Below are 18472 nucleotides of genomic sequence, written 5' to 3'. Positions count from 1 at the left end.
TACAAGTATTTAAATACTTTGAGAAGAAATCTTATAGTGGCTGTAATACAAGATGGTAAATCACGGCTACGCAATGTACTTTCAATTCTTTGAGAAGCTGTAGCCAGTCTACACCCTGCTGGATGTGTAAATGCACATCCTTACACAGTTCGCTGCTTGTGAACACCATTATTAGGATTATGCATCATCCTGCATATCCTCATGCAACAATCCAAACAGCAGATAATCTCCCTGTTTTCACAATAACTTATTAAGCTGAGGTTAGAATCCATACCTTATTCTAACTGTGAAATATTTTAAATATCAGCCACTTTTTTAATCTGAAGCATCCATATCAATTTTTTTATACGTCTGAAGAACATACCTTTTTCTCCTTTACATTTTATTGCATCATAGTATATTTTCAGCAGTTCATCGAAGTCGCTCTTTGCTCCTCCTTGAGGCTCTGCAATGACTGTCTTGACCAGCTCAAGGTTTCTCCACAAGCCAGTATGCATCCAGCGATCTTTTAATTTGTCCAACAGCTGAAAACAAACAAACCCAGGAAAGCAGTAATGAAAGGTCAATCATTTGAACTGTTCACATAAACCATATATCAAAACACTTATTTTTGTGAAATTATATTATTCAGTATTTGCATTTATCAATACAAATTTCCCTACTATACATTGTTCCACAGTTATGTGACATTTATTAAGTATGATGGCCACTAATTTTGCAAATTAGAAACAATGTGGATTTTCAAGTTACTAAAGCAAAACTCTAAATCTATGAAAGTGGTCACTAAAGAGCATCCTCTGGTACTCCTCAAAACAAGAAAACTAGAAATGACCTGTTTTTCTGATTACCAAGAGTTCCATATCTAAGACTGAAAGCAAATTCTAAATTTATGTGACACTAGCATTTATGTCTTAATTCTCCAACATTTCAGTACTTTACATAGATAAGTTTTTTGGGGGAAAGTATGGATGCAGGATTTACCAACAGCCTCCTATGCTTCTGAAGGGCCTGTGAAGTTTGTTATATCTACCAAACTCTGAACTGTATTTATTTTACTCCAAATACATGTTCAAGTCTTGTAAGCAACCAGCTTGTTTCACTTCCACCGTGAACATAATGAAAACACGTACTGCATTATAGAAAGCAAAGCCGGACATTAACACAGGATCTGTGGTCAGATGGGTGGGGGTCATTTTGCAGTTAGCAGTCATCACACGCCCTTTTCTCATCAATTCCTACACTGCGTTTTATGAAGGTAGGGAGCAAAAGCTTCATTCTTCCACCTAGTGTATTTGTCTGATGGTGCACAGCACTGCCCTCAAGAAAAAGGAAAGGCAACCCACACATTTTATAATGAACTGAGCAGATCTGGTTCAGTGGACAGAAGTAAATATTTTAATCCACTCCTTTTACTGTCCAGTGATCCCTAGTGTGTTATTAACTGATGTGCAGTAGAGTTACCTGGCTTCACATGTACAGAGATTTTGAATTCAGAGTCTATTAAAGATTATGCTCTTAAGTTGCCTGTACTTCCCTCCAGCCCCACTCACTGAAGACTATCACAGTATTTTGTGTCGAGGTCTATAACCTGCTCCTTGCAAAACTGCTCTAGTCCCAGCTCATTGCTTGAGAAGCCACGGCATCCCTTAACTCCTACCCAACTGCCTTCGTGATGCCCTCCAGCCAAAATCTGAAGGCTTGGATGTTTATTCTTACTAAATTAATCTGTCCCACGTCTGAATATATAGTTCAAGTGTTGTTGTTAGGCAGAGCTAATGGTAACACCTCTTGCCCTAGCCGACTTTGCAGGAAGAGCCTTTGCAAATTTATAGGGAACTGTTGATAAGAACACTCGCATATTTCATATTCTCAACACTAAACATCTGAATGTATTCTGACACTTAAATGTGTCCAGACTGGCTCTTTTCAAGGTATATGCGCTTCAGAGGGGACAAATACTGCGTCACTTGTTGAATTTTGACTTAGTTTTGTTCAAGCTGCTGTTTAGGGAGTTACGATTGCTTAATACTGACAAGACGCACCGCTCTCAAGCGAGCACAGAAAAACTAAGTGATGAATATTGGCAACAGTTTCCTACACATTCAGATGCTCCTGAAGAAGAAAACGTCTCTTCTAAATGTCTCTCTCCTACTGTTTGTACACTTCTCTGCCAGCACGGTCGTTTCATAAGAGCCTCCTGTCTGTAATCTCTTTTTATACAAGAGATCCCCTGACTTATTCCTTCGCCTATCACTTCAGCTACTGAAATCATCCAGTATTTATTATTATTTATTTATTTTTACAAACACCTTGATAAGGTGTTCTTAGCAGAGACATCAGAACTCAAAGTTTGTTTCTTACTTTACCAGAACAAAAGCCTGCTGATCTCACAGAAATTGCAATACTCCTTACGAAAAATATTCAATCCCTCATTCAATTCTACTGAATTTCTTTCATATTTGAGAGAAGTACAATTTTTATCCATCATTGGAAATATGGTACTAAAAATCCTTCCTCCAAATCCTTAGGAAACCATCTTTTCTCTTTTGTGGGTCACCCAGCCCCTCCAGGCAAGTATCTACTAGGCTCAGGTTTCTCTTTTCATTGACAGCAACCATCACAATAGCAAATATACAGTTTTTGAGGAAAACGTGCAAATTATTCATGAAAGTGAAAATCTTTGGCAATAACAAAACAATTCATTTAATTCACACAAAAGATATTACCTCCCTGATTTAATGGGGCTTGCTGGCTACAGAAGCTTTCTTATACGCAGGAAGTATGCATGAACACACACACTACCCACACTATAGACACAGCTACTACAACAGCAAGAATTAGGGACACGATTGAATAGAAACAAAATACAGAACACACACATGCCTCATGAGAGCTACAAATCAAGTGCAGGATTCTCAGGAAAAATTATTTCACTTTGGTTTGAAAAAGTGGAAATGGGAGCAAGATATAATGCCAGGAATCACAGGAAGCAGCCATTAATGTCCAGAGTCAGTTACTTTTTCTACCCAAGGGAATAATAGTTTCTGCAATGCAAGGCAGTCTGTATATGTTTTATTAAATCCTTTTAAAATGGATTCTCAAATGGTTTATTAACAAATGGGTCCTCCTCCAAGAGAGCAGAAAATATTGTTAGAAAGAATCTGTCATCTTCCCATGCACTGAAGGATGTTTACTTTGGTAGCATTTTCTCTTTTTTCCTTTCTGCAATCTAAAAACACCTGTAAGTTGTGAAACCGTGAGCGCAGCATCTAGATCTATCATCCATCTTCATCAGCATCCGTTCTTGGAGGCAGCTTTTGAAGCCCTCCTGAAATTTGGGAATGGGGGAAAAGGTTTTCGCAACATCTCTTGGCGTTATGCTTCATTGTTAGGCTAAATCCTAAGGAAAAAGGAAAAGCTTTGCCCCTTTCCATTTGCTGTTTTGCTTTATACAGTGCCAGAAATTGCATTAGGGGTTTCCCATGTCACGAAGCAAGATCAAAGATTTGTGTAATGCGTTTCGCCCTAAGGCAAGTTCATTGTAATTTCCAGCACCTTGAAGAAGTTGAGGAGTTTAACTGCAGCAACCCTGCTGCCGCAGCACAACGTGGGAACGCGCGTTTCCTGCAGTATTCATTACTCCCTGACAGGGATTTTTAAAAAGCAAATACCTGAGACTGAGGGAGGGTCCAAAGGAAAACATTATAACATGATGAGTTACTTATTCTGCTTTACAACTCCCTAGCTCTTGTCCTGCTACAAGCACCTGTTACTAAATTCCTTTACAGAGAATAGTCCTTAAATATTTTAGCCCTGGCTCACGTAATGAATGGATTGCATCTTGCCAGTAAGGTTAACAAGAACGACTAAAACACTCCCTCTGTCAAGAAGTGCTTGGGGAATCTGTGGAACACTTGAAAACATAACAAGATTTTCAAGAGCAGTAACGGACAAAAAGGGATAATGAAGCCACGCTCACGACCGAAGCTGCTGTAAGGGTAAAACAACTCTGGCTTTAGGGGCTAGTTTAACAACTACTAACTACATAGTAATAACTACTGATTACAATTGTATCGTCTACTCTTACGTATCTTCAAAACTACCTGCTGTCTTGTTATCTATACATTCATGTAATAACTAAACAAAAGCCATTTCAAGATGCAGAAAGTTTATACAAATCTCTTATAACCCTCTTAAAACAGACCATCATTTTACAGTAAAAGAAAAGTTCTCCAAACTTCAGTATTTTTTCATCTTGTTTTATATATAAGACTTTTTTTAACGATTTGAAGTTCACTTTCCAAAGTTAAGGACACTTAACAGTTTCATTGTTAGTTGGAAATAAAAGGCAGCTGGGAGGAGAAAGGAAACAACCATTAGGTTTTCCTTAATAATAACAAAAAAAGAAAACCCCGCAGTATCGGCACCATTGTTAGTGCAAAAAGTCAGCAGTTCTCAAGGGACTAACATTGATCTAAAAGCCTTTTCCCATGCAGAGCTCTTCATGTGTTTGCTACTAGAATTTTCTTTTTGAATAAGCACTGCCTCAAATCCAAGCTCCAGTGGGCTGGAAACGTGTTTGAAGGGTCAAATAGAAGTTCTACACACAGTCAGCATAAAACTTCAGAAATGGAAAACAGACATCTACAGCCAGCCCGAGCAGAGGCGAGCAGCAGGACTGGCTTCACCAGCCGCAGTTGTGGTAGCACTCAGGGAGATATGATACACTAGGGATGGAAGAGGCAGTCACTTGCAGAAAACAGGGTTACCACCCAGTCCACCGACATGTAAGAGTGACCCACGAAGATGCCCGGAGCTGCTGTAATGCTGTACTCTTACATAACCTTCCAGTCGCAGTCCATTAATGCACATTCTGCATACAGAAGTCAAAATTTTACATTTACATGAAATGGAGAGAGAAATAGACCTGGCGTCAGTTTTAAATGCATCCCGTATCATCTCATATCATAAAATATTTCTGTTCAATTTCCAGGCTATATACATGTTTTTCTAATGTAGTATATAAACATATGCCTCTTAAGAACCATTTCCAGTGATGGTTTGTAAAAACTGAGATTTCTGGAGAGAAGACGCACGAAGAAGATTGACTGCTGAATACCTTGAGCCAATGACAGGAAGCACTTCCAAAGGGAATCTAGCCCTCAGCTAGAGGAATACAGACATGGAGATTAGGGATTTCAAACAAGGGATTCCTTTCCAATAAAAGATTCCTCCCCAAGAGGGGGGAGATGAAGAAGATTACACTAAATTTTTCAGCTACTAAGACTAAAATACATAATTTTATTTACCTAGGACACAAACTAGGGAAATTACAAATTGTCTCAGGACCATTAAACAGTTCATTTTCCCAGATAATTTTGGAATAGTCTTACAGCTTTGTCCACTTTTCACTTTGCAGTACCAAAAACATTTTAAGAAACCGCAGATGTATGAACGCATATCCAGCTGCACCTCTCCGTATACATACGGGATGAACAACTATTTCAGCAATAGTAATTAGATTCCGAAAGAGAAAAGACCCTGTCAATCTGAGTTGTGCTCTTCAAGCCCTTCCACGATCCTCCAACATGAAAAAGGCCATAAATTCCATAGGTGCACAAAAACCACCACAAAAATGAGAACAGGAAAAAAGTATGCAAAGGCAATTCCAACTGCTGAGAAGCCTTATGAGGATGGAGGGAACAAAACTAAAACATGTTCATTTAAATAAAACTTATTTCAAGACATGGTGTTCTAATCTTAAAGCTAGTGCTGCTTCCACTCTCATCTGAAATGTACCTAAATAAACCTACAAACACAAGAGGAAAGAGGTGTCCCTGTATATTTTAAATTTAAGCATAAATCAATAAGGTCTTACACCTTTCTAAATTATACAACATTTAATGTCCTACCAGCATTTCAATTTCAATAACACATTATAAAAGAGAAAGAAGACATCATAAATTTGACCATGGGAGATGCATATCTGCAACTGATATTTTAAGCAATCCAGTAACCAAAAAATCTAAACAGCCTATAGACCATACTGCAAAAAAACGAACACTAAAACTTTATAGAGTTAAATAACTGTTGCTCTCTGTAAAATTTCTAATTAATGTAGCACTTGCATCTCAACAGAAAAATAGCAGGTGTCAAAAGCAAACAAATAAAAAGCTCCTTTTTCCTATATGTACTGAAAACCCTTACATTCAGATAGGATGTCAGGAAGAAATGCAGTTTTCTTGTCTTACTACAAAATGTTTCCCACAATTTGGACTGTCTGCAAAAATAGTACATGTTGCTTATATATCACAGCATAGCCAGAATTGCATCAGCTGCCTCCTCTCTACCTTTCAGTGAAGAAGAAAAAAAAAGTAGCAGAAGAAAAACCCTATAGACTCTGACAGATCCTTCTTCACATTTAAGCTATAGAGGACATCATATTTTCCACAAAAGTAATCCTCTGATGATCTCAAGGCACAGATGTTTTTATAATATATCTAATTCCATAGGTATTGCATTACCTTTAATAAGCTTTCAGGAGGATGCAGTTTGCTGAGTCAGCTGGTTAGTTACAGCTGTAGCTTTTGTTCAAACCACTCTCCCCCGGTCTCAAAGCTCTCGTCTCTTCAGCATGACGGTTAACGACCGGGTTCAATGCTCTAATTTTACTTTAAAGAATGAAATTTGTCTCTGTACTAGTGATAATTCCAACATATATTCAGTCATTAAACAAATGCACTTAGTCTTTTGTTTGAACAGTAGTGGCCTTAAAGCAAGGCTATTTCAGAGTGACCCTGGAGAACGCATCTGATCAGACTCCACCCACCTGTTTCACAAGCGTTGCAGCCCCATATAAAAATATTTCTTCAAGATCTAAGATGTTCTGGAAAGGTACAGAATTAGTAAAAGCCATTTTAAAGCTCCCTGAACTACAAGGCTGCCAAGCCTCTCTATTAAATGACCTAGAATCCTATATGTAACGGACCTAAAGGGCTATTAGACCTCTTCAATTTGGGGGGCACGACAGTTTACAAGCAAAGGCAACACAGTGGCATGGGATCAGTGATTTAATTCCATATCTCTCTTTTGTTTTAAAAACAACAACAACAACAACAACATTTGAGGTTAGAAGTGAACACAGAGGAAACCGCAGATGGAAGAAAGTAAACAAAGTAATGAAATGGGCCTACAAGAAAGAAGGGACAAGAGCTACTAACTAGAAGGATTACGGTGAAAGGAGAAAGCTGGATTCTTCCCAAGAACATGAGGGAAAATATTGGGGTCAACTAGCCAGTAACCTCGTACGTCCATCATTCAAATTTTAAAAATAAGTGTGCAGATAGCACTCCAGAACTATGAAAAACAACACTATAAAAAAGCACATTATATTTGCTAAGAATAAAATGTTGCAAGTATGAACAGGAAGCAACCAGAATCAATAACATTCATGAACAGCACCACAAACATTAGATGTTTTTAAAAAGTCTGTAAGAATCTGCACCTTCTAGTCACAAGTCCTTTACCAACCTGGGAGAGCTAACTGACATTTAAGCTTTTTTCCTTTCCTTCTTAATCAGCCTGCATACACTTTCAGTGTGATTTTATCTTAATCACATTAATCTCACACACACACAAACGCACACCGCCAAAACTCTGCTGGACACCCAGGCCCTTGCACTGCACTAGGCAGGGACTAAACCAGCCAAAAATAACTTAGACCACTGAATTATTTAAGCAGTTGTTTGCACTCAATTAGATTTTCATGAAAGGTTAAGCAACAGACAGCCACAGAAACATCTTCATGTTTAAGGGAGGTACCCAACACAATACAGGCAAGTATTTAAAATTAATTATTTTGAATGATTAAGCTAATACAGAATACTAACGTAACCATTCACAAAAAAAACAGTATTTTGAAGCTTCAAAATCCATTTTCTGCATTTCTAGTTATCACACATTATACTTCCTCAAAAACAGAATGATAAAATATCTGTGTGTAAAAGGTTTCATTTGTGAAGTAAAACTACTTTCAAAATAGACATTTGTTCACTGTAAATGGGAAACTAGAAAAATACCAAATACACCTAAAGCACAGACAAATTATGCCGCATTTAAATTGTTGCCATTACAGGTTTAGTCAATACATAACAGGGATGTAACCTTTAAATGCATGAATTCCTACACTTAAACACAAGTGATTTTTTCCTTTATGTGCCAAAGATAAATCAATTTAATACAGCATTTTAATGGAAGCAGGCCCCATAGAGATGCTATTCTTATCCATGGGAGGCTATGCTTCCTTCTACAGAACATTTCCCCAACCATTTATCATTATAGTCGGGCTACCACAGGCAATGAAGAGAAGGCTTCATTTACAAAGTAGCAGCTCCAGAACAATTTCTGCCTGATTTCCTTTCTCAGAGTGTCAAGGAGGCTCTGTAATTGTTTGTTTTTTTGCATTTTCTATTTTTTTTGTATTTTGTATTTTGCAATTATGGAGCATACAAACAAACATTTTTCTGCTGGAAAAAAGAAAACATTTTGTTATAAAAGCAATAATGAAAAGAAAACAGAGAACACAGTATGTTCAAAAAAGAGACTTTAAATTCTTTGTCTTAAGGGACATGCAGACTAGGCAATATAAAGAGGAATTTTAATGTGGGAAAAGCTCTTAGAAAAGCCTGAAATAAAAGTAGAGATTGTGAAGTAATGAACTTATGCTCATCTAAGCACAACTTGCAGAGGAAAACACACATTCCTCACTTTTTCAGAGCCTCTCCTTCTCGACTGATAGGGGAGATGGTCCAAAGTGTATTTAATGGCTAATCCTTGCCATTTGTTATAGCAAAAAGCAAATCAAGCGCATAAAATAAAATTGCACCCATTTAAAGCAAAAACAGTTAAAAGGAAAGAGATTTTAAGAACTTAAGGTTGCCCAGGTAGTCATGGTTACAAGAATAAAGTAAAATTGTCAAAATTGATCAGTGCTTTGCACGTTTTTCTCTTTTAGAAGAAAAGTTGCATTATTTGAAAGACTAAACAGTCTAGAGATGAAATTCAAGAAGCTGAAAACCTCTGTCCAAATCACATTCATTCTGACATTTTGCATGTCTTCCAGAGTTATGAAGAAAGATCATGCAGGTGTTTAATATTCTTAACAGGTGGTCTGTATCATGGAGTCTTCCTCTAAGCGCCTCCCGAGAGAGCGCTGCCCCCAAGCGCAAATCTGTATTACTACTGCACGTCGCGTTTCAAGAGATTTTTCAGTTAGATCTCTCACACCATATTGTCGCAAAAGAAAAAAGGCTTGAAGAATAAAACTTTCAAAAACAGAGGTGTCTATCATTTCCAAAAACTGGTGGGGAAAAGTGTCTTTTTAAGTTTTAAGCACTGTACTTATTTCCTCAACGATAATTTCTAACAAACATTAAAGGAAAAACTCAGACATTAGGACCACGACTCAGGTGTTGAGATATCTGCATATGCTAGGAAATGCGGGCTAAAATTTGCATTAACCCACACAGGCTTGGCAGACACACAGTGTTTAAAATAAATAAATAAAGGCGACCATGCAACTCAACTACATAATTAAACTAACCCCTGAACATGGTGAAAAACTCTGTATTATGAACAAGATTCTGATCACCATGTGCACACTCCAGCACAATAAAAGGTGAATAATTCATAATCATTTTTGAAGAAAAAGTATGCATCACTCAACTTTGGGGAAACACAGGGGATTTCACTGGTATGATTTTTCTGTAGGGACAGTGACAAAGTGCCACTCACCAGCAGGAAACTGAAGCACTGAACTGTGTTCCATGTGCCATAAATCAACACTGCAGCCTACAGGATGTCTCTCTGGTACCAACATACCATCAATTTTTCAATAACCTCCTTAAATAATGGAATATGTGAACGGCGACAACAGTAATGAAAAATGAAATGTTTTGCACGCCAAAGACTCTAGAATAACATGGTTAATATGCTGCTTCTACAGTTAAAGAAGCTTTCCATATGAAATCTTTTTCCAAAAAAAATTATCATGTTTTACCACAACACAATTTGGATTGCCTTTGAAGTATTCAGTCTTTGAGTTCTGTCACAGCTGTTTCTAAACAGCCTGGTTCAAAACAAGATTTCTTTTGTGGTTTTAAAATTAACCAAGACAACAGCTTTCTGTGTTACAAGAACTGCTTGTACATTCACCCTAGGCTATCACTATACTTCCACTTTCTACTGAGAGAACAATCCTCTATACAAAGAAAACTCTCCAGTAAAATCTTTTTTAAAAGGACTGTTTAGAAGCAGCTTCTGAATCAAATACAAAAAATAATTATTAACTAAAGAACATGTATTGAGGTCAGCATCTTACATTGATGTCCTCTTCTTTAGCAGTCAAAAAACAAGTTCAGTCATCTTTGACCTCTTTTTTCCAGAATAAAGAGGAAAAGAAGAGAGGGAAAAAAAAAAAGACAAGATTGTCTTAGTGGCCCATCAGCAGCGAAGCACAGTGCCGTGTGGGAAAACTGATTCAAAGCAGACATATAGTCCGAGGCATCAGGCCAATGGAGCCTGCGAATGCTGAGCAGCTCGTAGAGGAAATGGAGGCAGTTAGACGTATGTCATGGGGAACTGGCTCCAACAGCGGGTGAGTAATAGTAGGTTTTTGCTTTTAATCTTCTACGAACACCAACAGAGCAATTATTTTTAAAATTACAGAAGCATTTTAAATCTTCAGGTACTAAATCAACTTATAAAGAGGATTAATTAATACTCTCTCTATTTTCTCAGAAAGGTTAGTGATTTTTCCCTTGTCATGCAGCAAGCCAGTGCATGTAGAAGAGCCAAGGCAGGTCCTCAGCAACGCAATCAGTATGTGTGATGCTTGACTCTGCATAGGTAAGTACAAAGACAAGTTATAACGTGAGAGAAAGATATCACCTTTGACTCTCAGTTATCTATAACCTCTCATTTGGGGAGTAGGATTACTGTCCTGACAAATTAGCATAATTCTGCATCTAAGTCAAAGAATAAAGCAAATGTTAAAATACAGAAATGCAAAGTAAGAAAACTTTCCACAGTCACGACAATGCAAATGACGACTCTCACCAATGCCATCAGCATTAGAAACATGCACTTCAGTCAATGGCAATTAATCAAGCAGCAAGAAACTATACAATGACTTTATTAAAAAAAAAAAAATTTATGGCAATCTGCCAAAGTTAATTAACTTTCTATAACAAAAGAGAGATAAGATAGGGTTCCACAGGTAAAAAGCATGAATAATGAGAATAAATTGGGATGAGTTATCTATCTAACAAAAAGAACCTGATGATGGCGGGGGGGAAAAGCTAAGAGCAGGATCTTTAAACATGCATTTTACCATAAATCCACTGACCTCACTGCACTAATTTTCACTAAGGAGCTGGTTTTCTGTTTTAGGGGTCTGCTTGGATGATTTTTTTTTTTTTTTTTAATAAAGGACTCAAAGTATCCCTCCCTCCCCAATAAAAAAGAATTGTCTGACCTTACCTAACCTGGAACATTTTTTCTCCCAACAGTGAATGCTTAATATGCCTTCACCGACCCAATCTCCTCTTCCTCTCCTCACCTCCAAATGGAGGAAGAGAAAGGAACAGCAGACCTCGCAGAATAACTGATTCTTAAGAAGTTCTCACCTCATGATCAAAAATAGGAAGAAACAGCTGAATACAGTTTTAAATGTAACACTGCAATTTGTCTACTAATCATTCAAATGGCTCATTTGTAAGTCATAAAACAGAATTTTGAAGATTAGCTTTGTTTTGTGAAACCTATTTGCAAAAAACAATCTTTTGATAAACTGAACTGAATAAAAATGCAATGGAAACTTTAGAACACACTATCTCACTAATTAAATTTTATTGTTAAAACAAATAAACAAACAACTTTCTTACTTGATTAGAAAGTAAATCTAAGGCATGATTTCAAAGACATGATTTTGTAGACTTCCTAACCTTACAATGAAGGAGATATTTTTTGAAGTTAAAATAGCCCGTGTATCACTTCAAAATGTTTAACATTCAAATTCTTGTATATGCTGTTATATTGCTGATACAGAACATGTTACCTAAAACCAATCTGAAAGCATGTATTTATCTTATACATAGAGTTTTTCACACATCAAGAAAGACAGACTTAAGGCTTCCATTTCCAGGAATGCAGAAGCATGTAATCTAGGACATTTTCAGATTGTGCAAATTTTGTGGTAATGGAAGGTGAAAATGAAAAAGGACATTAGCAGCAGATTGGCACAGTATAGGTAAGGTAATAAAGGTAAGTTTATACAGTCATGGAAAGCTATCAATACTGCAATAAAAATGTTTTAATGTTGCAAATGCATCTGCTTTAGCTGACATCTTACCTTGTTCATTAATGCATTAATAATAAACTTCAAAGATAGGAGTTTGAATATAAACATCACAAGATTGTGATCTGTCTACTGGCACATTGATTTTTCACTTCTCTATCATGACAGACATGAAACACTAAGAAATGCCAAAGGGAACAGGAACTCTGTAGGTTGCAATGGTACAGAACAATAGTAAGGTCAAAGTAACCGGTGCAAGACGTGCCTTTAAAAGAAAAAAAATGTTGCTTTTATGCATTGTTCCTTATTAATAATTACTGTTTTAATCCTGCTTTCTTTTCCTTTTGTTAAAAGCTCTTGAGGAAAAAACATGTTGACTGTAATTGCTATTTTCTATTTGGACTCTTCTATTCACAAGCTGAGTGCAGCACACTTCTCGTCTGTGAAAACTCATTTCCAATGCAGTTGCTACTTAAATGGTAGGAAAAAGGTGCAAGTAAAAAGTGTTAATTACAATGGAAATTAAAGCATGTGTTAACTAGATGCAACAATTCAGCTTGCAGCATTTTGACAAGTCAGAGCTCAGAAGTGAGAAACAATAATAGATTTTTAGTTTATCTTCCTGATGCTGTATACTCAGGGTATTTAAACTAAGAGTGTAATAAAATATTAAACTACACTGCTTTCAGGGTGTGAAATTCACAAGGAAAACACTCATCTACCAGTATGGCATATATTTTTTTAGACATAATATCCAATAATCTGCCACAGACTGTCGCTACAGATTCTACTTTATATCATGTGCAGATGCTACCAGAAAGTATCTGCTTGATGTAAAAAGCAAACGCCACAGGGCACTTGAATAATTGCAAGTCCCTTGCTGGTCACTGTAGCAATTCAATAAGCCACAGAAAGTATATTTGTTCATTCTTCGCAGTCAGTAATGCAAGAAGATAAGGTGGCACCAAACCATACCTAGAAATCTCCCTTGAGCCAACAGCAGTGAACCGCTACAACATCCTAGCACAGCCACTGTCAGTGGCTGCTCTGGTGAACTCTAGAAGGGGCCACACGTAAAACGTCTTATTACAATAAGTATTAGGTACGAACAGTAAACAGCTCCTCTATTCTCACAGTTTCTCTCTCATTTTCACATCATGTAATGATGAACTGCGTGCTGTAGCTTGAAAAATGGATGAATTTGATTGTAAAAATACCGTAAAAGTTTTTTTTCTTATTAGGGGACACATCAAATAACTAAACTCATATCCTGAACTCAAATAATAGTGTAGCTCAAAAGATGATCTTTTCTCTGCCATCATCTAAGTTTTATAAGAAATATAAGAGAAAATTTAACATACACAGAACATATACACACATACCACATGTATATACACACACCAAGATGCACACATCCTTACACACAACTTTTAAAAGAGAATATAAAATGTAGTTGACAAGACAGCAGGATGATAAACCCCACAATCCAGAAGATACCTTTCAAACCTGTATTCTTACACTGCCTAACTCTATGTTACTTATTGTAGCACTGCTCTGGAGAGATAAATATTATAAAAATGTTTGGAAATTTTAAGAAAATGTATTTGTACTCCCAAGCACAGTAAAATACCATAACGGCTTATCACAACGGCTCTCGCAACAAACAGCGACATCCGGAGTTTGGAATTTAATGTGCAAGCACACAAGCACTACTGCCAATAATGCAAAACACATGAATTAAAGAATATACTTTTAAGTACTTTAAACAGCTTAAAATGCCAACCAAAGTTTCACTTAAATGTAGTACTGCTTTGGTAAGCAAAAAAGGGACGTTTTTAACTCAATCAAAATCTAGAGATGGGGAAGCAGACATCTTTATGCTCAGTCACCAACACATAACTGACACCTCAAAGCAACTACCTATTTCACTCCTGCTCCACGGACTATTTCTACTGTTTAGTAACTATTGCACAATTCTCTCTAATGTCACTTTTTGATCTCCGAGACAAGGTTTGTTTCTTTGTTCTGTAACTTGAACACCTTAATGCCACCAAGCGTAGACTCTGGGCACAAGGCTGTAGCTTTACTAGTAAGCTAACCACAGACTGAAGGACAGCAGGCAAGTCGATCCGCAATCGCCTAACCTGCCGCTGTGAAACCACACTGGCAGTGTCAGCATGCTGCCGTCACACCTAATTTAGCAAAGGTACTGTAACTGGTTAGGAGAAACAGCACGGCGACGTAAGCCATGATGCTGTAATTCATACAGCCCAAACTGATGGCTTTAGGTGCACGTTGGCAGAATGTTCTCAGGTAACTCGCTTGCCACGTGAGGAATTTTGAGGAATAAAAGAGCAGCCTGGGGCCTGAGAAATACTTCCTTAACAAAATCCACAATGGTATGGTCATGTAAACAAGTATAATTTAAGCTCCCAGGTATAACAAGAATAAGGACCTATTTTTTTTTTTTTAATAGATATTTTTCTTCAGTGGGCCTCTGAAGAAACCATTACCAGAAGAAAGGTAAGCAAAAACGGCCTCTGAAAGACCTACCCAGAAAAAACAAAAGCAGAAGTTTGAAGCTGAAAGTAGAAACATGTGGACCAGATAAACATGGAAATTGAGGCTTCACAGCAAACCTCTTTCACACGTAGCTTGACAATTTTGGCCTTACAGAAGGGTAGGGCTACATGGTGACAAGCACTTGGATGACCAGCGATAGATCTAGAACTTTTGCTTGAAGAAAGGCACAAACATGGAGCTATGTGAGGGGTTTGCCTTGAAAAAAAAGGAGCAGAATAATCTAAAAACAGTCCACTCTCGCTCCCTAGAGCCCACCAACGCAACATCATTTCCTTCAGCAAATTCTCTGTCTCTGCTTTGCTGTGTCCTAAAAACCTGAAGCCTTTGTGGACTCTTAGATTCACATTTCCAAAATGACCTTCCCTAGTTAAAAAGTACTATAACAAGATTTCTCAACCTCAAATAAAAACTTGTCTTTTGAAGAGAAACAGGTTTATTTTTAGCCATATTGTACAGTTAGTCTATCTTTAGACATAAATAATCATAATGTGCAGTTCTGCATGTGTTGAAGGTATTATGCCGATGAAAACACTCAAAACCCCCACAAACTAAGAAAAAGATGAAAACTTGCAGCTTTTACCTTAACTGCAATCACAAATAACATGCTGCCCAATGACGCCTGAGCAATAAAATAAAGGGAATTATATGTTTGGTGTAGCAAGATAAAGAACACTAACTATAGTTTCAAATAAAAAGGCTATTTCAGAAAATCCTAACAAGGAGGGAAAAAAATTAATCTGGCTTCTAGCTTCAGTGTAAGTGATGAAGGATATCTGAGTGCTCTAAGTATGCTCAGTGGAGAGCAAACAAGGGCCTCTTATCCTCACTTATCACAAAAAGACGCCGCAGTGTTGGACAGCTTCTTAACCAAAACGGTTCCTGCTGCTGTGTTGCAGTGGGAGTAAGTGAAAAATCTGTTACCCAGTCATTTCTCTTCTGACTTTCCCCTTCTCTCAGTTGTTTCAGTTATCATCTGGGTTACAAGCTTTCCTGAATATACTATGAGGTCTTGGACTAGGAACATAATTAGGCACTCAGACTTTAGAAAGAAAGTAGAACTTGAGATAGAAGAGCAATTTATTCTGTAACTCAGTGTTGCTCCTTTAAACTAACTCTGGGATTCTCATTCCTTCACATAAGCAGGTTTCCACAATTTCCATTCACCCACAATATTCCCCTGAGTAATTCTCCAGTTTATTTGGTTAATACATGGTAAAGACTCAGCCAACACTGTTAACAATAACATAAACCACATTTCATAAAAACATCAGAACTTCTAAATGAATATCTTTATGGATCCTCATATTAAGGTCAACCGTTAAAAAATGCATTATAAAAACCACAGTACCAATGTTTCATCTCCGAGACTGAGCTCTAGTAGTAAAAGGGATGATCCTGCTCCCTTCCTTGCTTGTGCAATACCATCTCTTCCCTTGAGCTGTCTCTGACCCTCCTCTGATCTCTTGATGAGCCAACTCAGTTCACTAGGCCAGCAGAAAACCAACCAGAAAAGAAAGAAAGAAAAAAAAGAAGAAATCCTTTTCCACTGTTCCAGGTATCTGAATCAGCTCACCCAAACTCAGAGTAACACCAGAACAAGCCCAAGGACAGAGGGCAGGACCTCTCCCTTCAGCAGCAAACTGTTACAACATCTCCTCTAACTTCTCTGAGCATTTCTAATGTTTGGATTGTCTCTAATTTCCCAGAAAGCAGAAAAATTAGCCTTTAACCAATGTATATCCAGGAGCCTATCACACTATTTAAGAAATATATATGGTGCAACTAATCAGATTGTCTGTTATCACCCTAAAAAAGATAAAATTATATCCTTGATATAGCTCAACATTTCTCTTGACCTGCTTTGTGAATACTCCATCTGGATGGCCAAAACCCAAATTAGCCATCAGTACCAAGCAATGAAGAAAAAAAATTTAACTCAAGAAATTAAAAAATTATTTAAGTGAAAACATTGTAATAAATCTTTGTAATAAAACACTTAACCTTTAAACTTTTAAAGCTGATATTTTGCAACACTTCAGTTATTCCTTTGGAGCATAATTCAGCACTACTCTGGTTTTCTGATTTAAAGGAAATATTTTGCTGTGGCCTCTCAGATCACGCAAAAAATGATCTGGCAGGGGTGTGAACTGTCAGCTCCTTCTTCAAATTTAGTTTGGCGCAGTAACTTGATTGAACTGATGACATGAAAGAAGGAGGCTTACAATAGAATTTGAAGGCAAAGATTATCTATCTGGTTACAAAAAATATCTTATCTAATTCAGTTTGTGTAAGCTTCACTGTTCCTGGCCTTCCCTATTTGATGCAATATGGCCAGAATGGTCTTCAGTGCCTGAGGCAGAGAAAAAAAAAGTGACGTGATGGAATAGTTGAAAACTTCCATCACACACAGTGATTTTTATATACATCTTTTCGCTATGCCCAAATCAATGGAAAAAACAAACTGCAGACTTCAGAAGTCACATTAAGATTTACAGGAGCCATTGTAGCTCTCAGAAGTCACCTCAGATAATGCTGCACACAAAGCTTAAAAATTGCCCTTTTGGACAAATGTGAGAGCCCCATAGTTTGACAGTTTATATCACAGACATTTAAACGTTTAAATGATGGAAAAAAGGAGAATAAAACTGAAAGCAGAGATGCTGTGTATGATTAACGGGAGCAAAAACCCCATAAAACATGAAGAAGCTAAGATAAGGATCAGAGAGAAAACTACCAGTGCAGAGTGAGAGTGAAAAACAAGCAATGAAAAACCAACAGTGGACAACAAGTAAAACAAAACTCCATCTACTTTTATTAGGTACAAATGCTGAAATGCATAATTTCTGAGTCATTAAAATTTGGCTTTTTTAAGACTACTTATTTCCCCCAAATTATGCCCCATCAGACAGAAATCACTTTACTAAGATTTTCATCAGAGTGAGGTAAAACACACAGCTTTAGAGTTTGGCAATAAGCCTTTCTTTTCAATCAGCATTAGTCAAAAAAAAAGAAAGAAAGAAAAAAAAAGAAAAGGGTCACTTCAGTGTCATGGGACCTACCTCAGCACTCTGAAGTCACTGAAAAACTCCAGTGACTTCCAGGGAGCATTGGATAGACTTTAGTGCCGGGGAAGAGACAGAGTGCTTTTCACATGTTGTTTAATTACTCTTCCATCATTTTGCACTATTTTTATTGTTAGGTACTTGCGCATAATTTGAGATAGCAAGAACGACAGAATTCTATTCCCTAAAGTCTTTTCTCGTTTTTAGGGTTTCTTACATACTGTAATAGCACCACTGCAGCTGTTCAGCTCAAATAAATAAGGCTTCCGAAGTAAGAGAATGCCTTTCCCTTGAGAACAGCAAGCAAATGCTGTGCAGAAAGTATCATTATTAATTTACAATTATTTCGTAACTTACCCCTGATATGCCAGCCTGTTTAAAGGCCTCATTTGCTTTTCATCCCAATGAATGTGATGTTGGATATTAGCTATAGTTACAAAATCTAGAGCTATACGACACATTAAAACGTTTT

At 37.2% G+C, this 18472-nt stretch overlaps 1 protein-coding gene across 5 annotated transcripts in view; it reads right to left on the bottom strand.

Annotated features, from left to right (window-relative positions):
- Positions 1–18472, bottom strand: part of BRIP1 (BRCA1 interacting protein C-terminal helicase 1) — a 77883-nt gene that overhangs the window by 22489 nt on the left and 36922 nt on the right. For all 5 annotated transcript variants that reach the window (XM_026071387.1, XM_026071389.1, XM_026071388.1 and 2 more), the window contains one exon: positions 365–524. In XM_026071387.1, the coding sequence (XP_025927172.1) occupies positions 365–524 (160 nt within the window). The remainder of the gene's footprint in view (positions 1–364; positions 525–18472) is intronic.

The sequence above is a fragment of the Apteryx rowi genome, unplaced genomic scaffold (assembly GCF_003343035.1).
Source record: "Apteryx rowi isolate R43461 unplaced genomic scaffold, aptRow1 scaffold_325, whole genome shotgun sequence".
NCBI lineage: Eukaryota > Metazoa > Chordata > Aves > Apterygiformes > Apterygidae > Apteryx > Apteryx rowi.
The sequence above is the reverse complement of the archived record's forward strand: the minus strand, read 5'-3'. Positions and strand labels throughout refer to the sequence as shown.